The 10,086-nt window shown below is 39.2% G+C and overlaps 1 protein-coding gene across 1 annotated transcript in view; it reads right to left on the reverse strand.

Annotated features, from left to right (window-relative positions):
• abl2 (ABL proto-oncogene 2, non-receptor tyrosine kinase) overlaps positions 1 to 9,193 on the reverse strand; it is a 31,389-nt gene extending 22,196 nt beyond the window's left edge. Inside the window, exon 1 of the mRNA XM_039662446.2 lies at positions 8,502 to 9,193. Within this exon, the coding sequence (XP_039518380.2) occupies positions 8,502 to 8,718 (217 nt within the window). The 5' untranslated portion in view covers positions 8,719 to 9,193. The remainder of the gene's footprint in view (positions 1 to 8,501) is intronic.
• Positions 9,194 to 10,086: the final 893 nt, after the last annotated feature.

Below are 10,086 nucleotides of genomic sequence, written 5' to 3' on the forward strand. Positions count from 1 at the left end.
GTTTGCTGTTTGTTTTGCTGATCGCCAGTTACTGGCCCGCGCGGGCAAGTGACTGGCCAATCAACTAGCCCGACATACTCTTTTACTGGCCCCGGGCCATCGGGCCATTGCTTATGTCGAGCCCTGGATTTACCTGTTCACTGGAGGTTCTAATGGGGCTCTATACACAATAAACCTACATCTGCAAACTTGCATTGTGAAATGGCTTAATGCTTCTCCTGGAGACCCACTTTTTTTTTAAGCCGGATCAGAAGACTAGAACACCAAGCTTGACAGGTCAGCGCAAACATAATGACCTGAAAGGAGGTCGTTTTCTGAAGGAACACTGTTTTGGCACCTGACAAAAGCGTCGTCTTTATTGGCCCTCCACACTTAAACATGCTCTTATTCTTATTCGAAATTCTTTTTGTACAAGCATGCACAAGCATGAAAATCACACACACCCTTCAGCTTAAATGTACTTTAAGAGTTTATGCAACATAACATGGACTCAAGAGACAACACATAAATGCCCTATCAGAATGAAATTATATGTTCATTTTATATGTAATTCCGAATCATCTTTTGTCAACTACAATCAACAATAACAGTGACAATAGCAAAAATGTGATGCAACCATATGGTGACAAATGAAAAAATATTTATTTACACTTAACCAGACAATCAGTGATCCCTGTCCATCCTTGCCCTCTTTCTCTCTCTTTGCTTTGAGTCATTTTTGCGCTATGGGCAGGACGCATCCAGACCTGTGGCTCCTCCCTCTGAATAACATCTCAGGTAGATGCACCATTGCTATCTGTGGTTGCCACAACAGTGTGGGCAGAACAGAATTCATCAGACTGCTCACATCCTCCATATCTGATGAAATTTTCCCACCAGCAGCATCCACTGTTTCTTAACAGATAAACACATTAACTTCCCATAACTTTACTTTACCAGTTAAAGGCTCTCCAAAGAATAAAATTAAATAAGGGCACTGATGAAAATGAAATATAACCATTTAATGAAAAGGTTTGTTATTTATAAATTACGGTTCCGGTTAGTAAGGTTTTTTTTTTCAAAGAAATTAATACACATCACATCAGGAATATTAGGCTGCCGTCACTTTAAGTGTGGGTCTAATATACCGCTACACTTGTGCGTTTAATTTCTCAATTCTCAACGCATGCAAAGGTTAAACTTTCATGGCGATCCATTGGGACAATGACAGTTCCATCAATTGTTGTTCACGCTGGCACCGGGCAGTCTGTATTGTCATGCTAGTACTTAATTATTTTAACCAGTGAAAAAAGTTGGATTTTTAGAACAGATATTATACAACTCAGTGCCTTCATGTAGTTAATTAATCAAAACCATCGTTACCTTTCTCATGCTATAGCCGTTATACCAATGGTTTTTAATTTATCAAATATCGGCAAAGAGAATGAAATGAAAAGCCAACCCAGAAAGTGGTATAGGCATATAGGATGTGATCTATTACATTTATGTTTTGATCATCGTTCTGAATACGATCTGCGATTCTCAGCTTTTTGCTCAAAATTTTCCTTTTTTTAAATGAAAGTTGCATGCTCAGATATTCATATCTAAATATTATGAGGGCCATGAAACTGGTGGGCAACTTTTTTCAAGAATGCTGGCAGGGAAAGAGTGAATTTTACAAGCATTGCACCTCTGTGCAGGTCTAAAAAGAACCAGCTTAACCCAAAAAACAACTACAGGGCCTCCATATTTGTATCTGGTGGCGAGAATGGTATTTGAAGACATTTTGATGAAGGCTTTAAGAGACATTCTCGAAGGAAATTAACAACCATAGTGGTTAAGACAACCACGTCACCAGATGAGGGTGAACGCATTAGCCCGGTCTCAAAGATAAGACAGCATAAGCCTTCAGTATTTAATGAGCCTGGTGGGCCAGACACATTGCAAATGGAGCTGGATGGGTTGAGTCAACCAAGTGGTCTTGGAAACAGGAAGTGTTGGCAGGTTTTGGAGGACCTGTCTGAACACGCATCATACCTTCATGAGTCGTCGTCCATTTAACTACACTGGTTGTTGGGTGTCGACAACCCTTCTAGTGTATATATGCCATAAACAGATCATAACATGTCATGTTTGATTCGAATGTCCATTATCAATAGAAAATGAGCTGTACTACAGCCCAAGGGTGTGAAAGTGTTATCTAACGCAGTGAATGCATGAATAGTGAAACGGAACACTCTGTTTTAGAAAGTGAACGTGTCGTGACACCACAAATAAATACAGACACCAAAACATCCACACCATAAAACACACAAAGGCTGGGAAAGGGAATGGCAATGACACAAACTAAGCAGATGCTAGGATGCGTTTGATGATAATGCAGATCTCCTGGCTTTACCCCTAATCTCCCCTCTGTCCCATCCGATTTCACTACTGAATTGTGGGATTATTCACTCCGCATTCCAAGACATATCGTAACGCTCAGACAGGCCATTCTTTGCGGATGGGATTCAACTGGGATTCATTAGAACTACTTTGATGTGTATATGACCAAAAATGAAAGGCCAGGGTTGTTTTTTGTGTGTTTTTAAACCATACATAGTCATACACATGCAAAGTTGCAGTGAAAACTAATCAAAAATAAATATATCAAAATTAATTAAAAAAAAACAATAAATATTATTCAACATAAAATTATAAACTTTGCCTTGACTAGGGCTGGGTATCGATTCACATGTGACATTTCAATTTCGATTCGATTTCGATTCGCAAGCTCTCAGTTCGATTCGATTTCGATTCTCGATTCGATTCTCGATTCCTGATTTGATTCTCGATTCAACTATAATGAAGATGTAATAAAAATCCTATATTTATAATTTTTTTAAAAAAAGAACAGTGGACATAAGTTTACTAGTGGTTAATTAATACAAGAAAATTAAGAGCCATAAACCTATATATAAAACACTTTTTATTTTAGGTACACTAAATGCATACAAAGATTTTGATGCAATATGCAAAAAAGAGTCGCACAGTCGCACAGCTTGATCAAACAGTATCATATTATTTTATGTTTAAGATAGATAAATATATAAATATTTAGACATTGTTTACATTGATCTTACCTAAATGTTAATGTATTTTTTTTGTTAAGAGTTTATGTATGGATGCTTGATTTCAATCTTTGAATTAAATTGAAAAAAGTAGCACAAATAAATACAATAGAATAAAGACAAAAATTAAGAGACATTTTGGGGTAGTTTTTTGGGTATGTCAGAAATACTACAGAAACTGAATAAAGTAATCCAATGTAAAATAACACTGGATAGTCTTTTTAGTCCAGACTGAATTAAATACAAAGGCTATTAATTCTGATTGCTTACAATTAATACTATATTCTGTTGTTATGACAACAGAATTAATGACTGACACAAATGGCTGCGTTCACTTTAAGAACTAGTGTGCGAATCCATTACTGTTTCATTAACTTTCTGTCACACGCGTTTAATGCTAATTTAAGACATTACCGACTGTCTTTACGAGGTTACTCACCAAGACCAGAGTTTTGACATAATGTTGCGTGTTTTAACTGTTAAAGCGATATAATCCAGGGATAAAACTTTTGTTTCTGGCGAGCTGTTTGTGAGGCGGATTTAGGCTGTGCACGCAGTGAAAGAAATCTCTGAGAGTGCGCGAGCACGGGATGGTTTAACATTGCTTGAGCAAATAAATGATAAATGTTAGTTACGATCATAGGTCACGATGCAATGCTGGCCCGATTGTGCAAGTGAATATTCCGTCGTGTCCCGACTCCTAAACGCGTGTGTGTATCGACAGCTGCAGCGCGTGGCGCTTGATTAGTGCAGAGAGACGAGAAGATGCAGCACCGCGTCCGCGAGCCCTTTATATGGAAAAAAATCGATTCGTGGCCGTTGAGAATCGATTTTGAATCGACCACATTTTAAAAAACGATTAATCGAAAAATCGATTTTTTTGCCCAGCCCTAGCCTTGACAGCCCAAAAATGTAACTTTTTCAATAATAATTTTTCAATAATTGTCAAGCTCAATTTAATTTCCGTGCGGTTCCTTCAAACTGTCCATTTCATGAATCAATTCAAAACACTAATTTAATTATTCATTTGCATCAACAAAAAAAGGCCAAAAAGAGCTGAAAAAGCTAACAGATATAGAACAATGACACCTTATTCCTAGTCTGAAGAGAAAAACATGGAAAACCAATGCAGAGAAAGAGTTGAATTAAAAAAAAGTCCAATATCTCAATCACAGCCCCAACATAGAAGAATTACTCCAGTGTGTCATCTAATCCAGACCTTAATAAGGACGCAATGAGAGGATGGAACCGGATAAGGCTGTTAAAATGAAGCAGGATTAGCAGATGTCTAGGAGAGCACAGGCACCCGCTATCTCACCAACGAGACAAAGAGGAGTATCCAACTCACAACTAGACGTTGAAAAAAATATATATACATACATTGATACTTTGAGCATAGTGACAACAAATTGCGGTGTTCTAATGACCTCTAGTGGTGCAACAACCAAATCGAACCGTGGGCCAAGAGAGCCCCATCAGGTCTTCACAATGAGAGAGAAGTTGAGACTACTTTATAAAGCTTCTCCTCCGCTGTTTTGCTTCAAATCTATCTCACAGATCAAAAAATGAATTTCTTAATCTAATTTAGCACTTAATTCCTATCCTCTTACATCCTGGGAATTTCACACGTGTCAGTGCTGTCTACTCCATCCTTTGGATAAAAGAGATATTTACGTAACTCAATTACAGCAGCATTATGCCTGCTTACCAGAAACAACTAGATCTCCAAAACCAGAACTTCACCAAAATCATCTACGATATTCTCTCATATTTCTTAAACGGACAGTTCTGACTCTCAATTTTGCTTGGATGAATCGTATTTAAAGCTGCTGCCAACTGCCAACATTATATCATTAAGTTCATGGTAGTACCATCAGCCTCATGGTATTTCGCTTTCCCAAACCTTGGAAATGCATGATACATAAAACGATGGAACAATAAAACACCCCAAAAAAAGGAAACTTTCGAGAGTTCATCTGTGCATTTGATCTTCTAATCATGTGCCAACTAAAGCTCCGCACTGTTCTGAGCTCTAAAAATCAATCGTTTCGGGTACTTTGGACTGCATTAAGTTCAGTGCAGCACTTTGCACCACCCTACTGAAATAATAAAAGCATGCTGGTGCAGGACAGAGTTGATAAATAAATAAAAAGAGTGTGGAACTGGCCCTGTGACCTCAGAGCGGCGACGGGCTGACTCATTGGCTGTCTGCAGGGGACGGGAGGACGCAGACAGAACCACTCTTTTATCCCTCCGTGGTCAAATTAAGCACAGCTCGTCATGGTCAAATCTGATGGAATTCCACTAGTTAATGAAAGAGATGAATATTCTCCAGGATCTGACGGAATTCTGCTTTGAGCATTAGATGAGTCACCTGTGGATGTCCTGAATGCACTATGGGCAGAAAAGCGGTGGGAAACGGAGTTGTCCAACTCCCCCAGTGCTCTTGTGTAGTCATCAGACTGAGTGATGATGACCTCACTGCAGAGTTTCAAAATTAAACAGTGAAGAAGCTTCTTGTTGATGTTGTGTGGGAGAATGGGATAGTTCACTTTGAAATTAATTTTTGGTATGTTTTAGCTTACCTCAAGGGCACCCAAGATGTAGGTGTCTTTGTTTCCGCAGTATTTTCAATTTTGATATTTTTAGGTCAAACCGTACTTGTCTTTCAGTCATATAATGAAGGTCTATGGTCACCACCTCAAAGAGCATCCACAGAGAAGTCCAAATTAAAGATGATTTAACGAATTGTTAAAGTAAGCACACATTGATGCCATAAGACACGAAACGAGCGATTTGTGTGAGAAGCGAACTGTTTTACCTCTTGTAAACACAGCCACCTCCAAGTGATTTGAGGGTGCAGGCGCTTCTGTCTGTGCAAGCACCGGAAACCCCCGGAAGTGATCTCTCGCGCGTGTACGTCACTCATTGTTTACACAGAACAGAGATTGTAGGTAAGACGGCTAATTAAAATGGTACTAATTTGCACTTATTCGGGATGTTTAAACTGTCGCAAAAGAAAAAAATTGCGAAATCTTTTTCACTTACGAAGAGATCACTTCCGGCGCTTGCGCAGACCAAAGCACCCGCGCCCTCAGATCACTTGGAGGTGGCTGTGGTTACAAGAGGTAAAAACGATATAAATACTGTTCGTTTTCTCACACAAATCACTCGTTTCGTGTCTTATGCCATCAATGAGTCATTAAATTATGTTTAATTTGGACTTCTCTGTGCATGCTCTTTGAGGTGGTGACCATAGACCTCCATTATATGACTGACAGACAAAAACGGTTTGACCTAAAAATATCAAAATTGAAACTACTGCAGAAACAAAGACACCTACATCTTTGATGCCCTCGAGGTAAGCTAAAACATAGAAAAAAATTACAAATTAGACCTTATTGTAAAGTGTTACCGGATACATTTCAGAAACAACCTTAGATCGAGTAACCACCAACAACATATTTTTTTCATTTTAGGGTGAGCTATCGCTTTAACCTTACAGATGAGGCTCTAACACTCTGAGACAAAGCGAATTTACACATAAAACAACAAAATGTGACCAAGGCCATATGATTAGAGAACAGACATTATAAGATGTTCTAGCCTCCAGTGTTTGATATAAGGTGTGTCTGATGAAGTTTACCATGGCAGTTAGTCACCACTGGTATGACAGTCAGGCATGTAACCATACAATTATTATCCTGCTTATTCAGATGACTTTCAGCCACAGCTATACATCTGGCTATAAGGGATGGGAGTAAAAATAACTCATCTGCAACCCTCACATGTCAGTGTTTCCAGCCGAAGGGTTCACTGTCAAGATGTGACAAGCTCCTCTTTGGCATGGATCAACCCACCCTGGAGAACAGACCGACACTAAGTTTTTCCCTTTTTTGCACCTCGCTTTTAAATTGCTAATTCGAAAGTAAAATGTGCACATAAAATGGCATTCATAAAAGTGCGGAGCAGAGCGAGCGTTATGGAAGCTTTCAACAAAAGACTCAGAATAAATGCTTGATATATAAATGTTTTTACCATACTGGAATCAAAACTGTGAATCTAAACGAATGGGAATCTGTAAGCAGAATTGCAATCGGATACGCTAAAATTTAAACGAAAACCCAATTCTCGACTCCCTTACAGTGCAAACCACACATCTAATGAAATCCCAACCATTGTGCCACAGTCACAATAATCACAATAAACAACACCTGATTATGAGATTTAAGAAAAGAAATCTGTGTGACACACAAAACCGCATTATGATCAAATGTGTGCTTTGTGTTACTGCCTGAAACAAATGAGTCAGTGAAATCGAGCGAGCGAAATCCGAGAAAGCAGTGGCTTCCCCAGCAGAAAGTCCTTCATAAGAGACAATAAATGCCAGCCTTATCAAATAACAGTCATCGCATTTCTACAGTTAGGATAGTATGGTGTCTGAACTTCCCCTTCTCAGTTGAGTCACTGCCCGTAAAAAAACACAATCCTCAACATCAAATGCCAGATTTACACAGTTCTGAAGTGCCATTTAGGTGTCTTTATACACACACTGTGGAATGTTGTTCAGAGTGAGATAGCATGAATGCAATTGTAAGAGTATACAGTAATTTTATACTAGGGTGTGTAAGGTGGGTCAGAGCAGGAAGAAGTCAATCTGGGTGTAATAGATGAGAATAGCAACCATGTTTACATGCAACATATATATTCTTTGAATAAGAAGCAGAATCTGCTCATATTACATATTTCTGCAGGAACATCTCCATAGCAGCATATAAACAAGAAAATACATAAAGTTTTAACCATAACATATCTCAAAAAGATTGTCACGGATACATCTCAAAAGCATGTTTTGGGTCATAATAAAGTGACAGTAAACAAACTTGTCATTTACCTGAGGCTTTTATCCAATCAGAGCAGTGACACTGCACCTGGAATGGACACAATGGTGCTAGTACACGGATTGACACCTACTGGGGTTTGAACCTACAGCAACAACATCACTTCATATTCTTCAAAAAAGTGTTCTAATGGAAGATGACCAGACACTGACCTTTTACAAAACACGTTAAACTCACAAACTGTTCAGACATTGAGGGAGACAAGTGAGCTCGGCTGTGTGAGCCTACATTTTAGGGTGATCTGCTTTAGCAGTCTGGTGCATGTCCATGTCAATCTTCAAGACTTGGTTACCGGCCATAGTTTCTGGACGCATTCATGGTGTCAAGATAACCCTGTCTACAAAGGCAACACACTCGATTTTGCAACACAGCCTGAGTCATGGAAGTATTTCCGCTTATCCCAACAGATCTATCTCAACTCCTCAACGGACAGCAGCTCCTCATTTTACCGACTATGATTAGCATGTTGCAAAGGGAACCCTGCAAAATGACCAGCTGAATGGGCTCATACCTGAGTGCAGGGTGAAAACATTGATCCCTGGATCCGGCATGATGTTCGCTGCAGCGGCGGCAGTTCTGCCCGGTGGCGTCCCTGTGATGTTGCTGTCTCGGGGTCTCCTCCCGGAGCTGCTGGCCCGGTTCGATCTGCTCGGCTGCTGTTGTCCCTGCGGTGGGGTCTGAATCCCAGCGGAAGCCCCTTCTCCCACGCGGCCTACCTGTTGTCCCATCCTGCGAGTGTTCTGGGTGGGAAAATAACACAGATCTGTGGAAAGACCCGCCGTCCGTTTGGACCGCTCACATCCCACAACGAACGAACGAACCGCGGGACGACGGCCTGTTCTTCAAGAGATGATTGTCTTCCCTTTCTTGGTCACCCCTCCTCTTCCCTCTCCTCTCCTCTACCGGACCGGACCGAGCTCTGTTAGCTTAGCTAGTTAGCAATCTATGTGTGTGTGTGTGTGTGTATGGGAGAGAGCGATAGAACCCACCCAACACCTAACACCCAACAACACACTGTCTAAGCGTTCAATTCTACTAAACCGGATAAGCGGCTCTGTTAAGCGGGAATGTAGGATTCTCCTGCCCCCCAGCACCGTTTCTCTTAAAACGAACCCGTCTGGGGTCGTTCCGTTCTTCTCCAGCCGCTGCGCGCCCCCTCCGCCGCCGCCATCTTTACCGCAGGATCAGTGGCGTGCGCTGCACGAGCCAATGACGGAGAGCGCGCAGCACATCATCATCGCAGTGATGCAAAACATCTCTCTTTTTAATTTGTGAATATTAATATTGACATAAGCGTAACCAATAGTTGTTCAGTCGTAATGTACAACGACAACTTATGTTACCGATAGTAAATGAATAAGGTCTACAGTATAACAACAACAACAACAAAAAAAATAATAAAAAGGTTTCATTAAAGTGTCTTATTAACACAACAAAGAAAATGATGATATTTGGGCTATATATCAACATCATATTTTATAATAATATTAAATGCTCTAATAATAGGCTACGTTTAGCTCTTAATGCCACGCCTATTGTTTATCAATATATAATTTGTAAAATATTATGATTTGGAGCTTTTTAAATAATATTGCTAAATAATAATATTTATCTTGCATCTCATTAAAAATACTTCACCTTCTAAATAATTTTCTCCAGTAATGTAATATATATGTTTTTTTTAAAGAAATCTTTTATGCTCACCAAATGTATTTATTTTTTGCATTCAAAATATTGAGAAAACAGTAATATTGTGAAATATTATAATTCATATAAAAGTTTTCTGTTTTAATATCCTTTAAAATACTAGTTTATTCTGTGACAGAGAAGCTGAATTTTCATCACCTATTCACCCCAGTCTTCAATATATATATATATATATATATATACATACACTAATAATCTTTAATTTCTACAACAATCTCAACATATCACATGGCTCAATACACAAAATAGTACATACAAGCCAATTACACTTAAGTAAGTGAAACTGTTTATTTGTCTATTACAGATCATACTGGGACAGGCTACACACTGAACATTTCACAAAATAAATTATGATGAAAATTTGTTTCAAATACGGCATCGGTTTTCAT

Source organism: Pimephales promelas, chromosome 14, assembly GCF_988280905.1.
Source record: "Pimephales promelas chromosome 14, fPimPro1.hap1.1, whole genome shotgun sequence".
Classification (NCBI taxonomy): domain Eukaryota; kingdom Metazoa; phylum Chordata; class Actinopteri; order Cypriniformes; family Leuciscidae; genus Pimephales; species Pimephales promelas.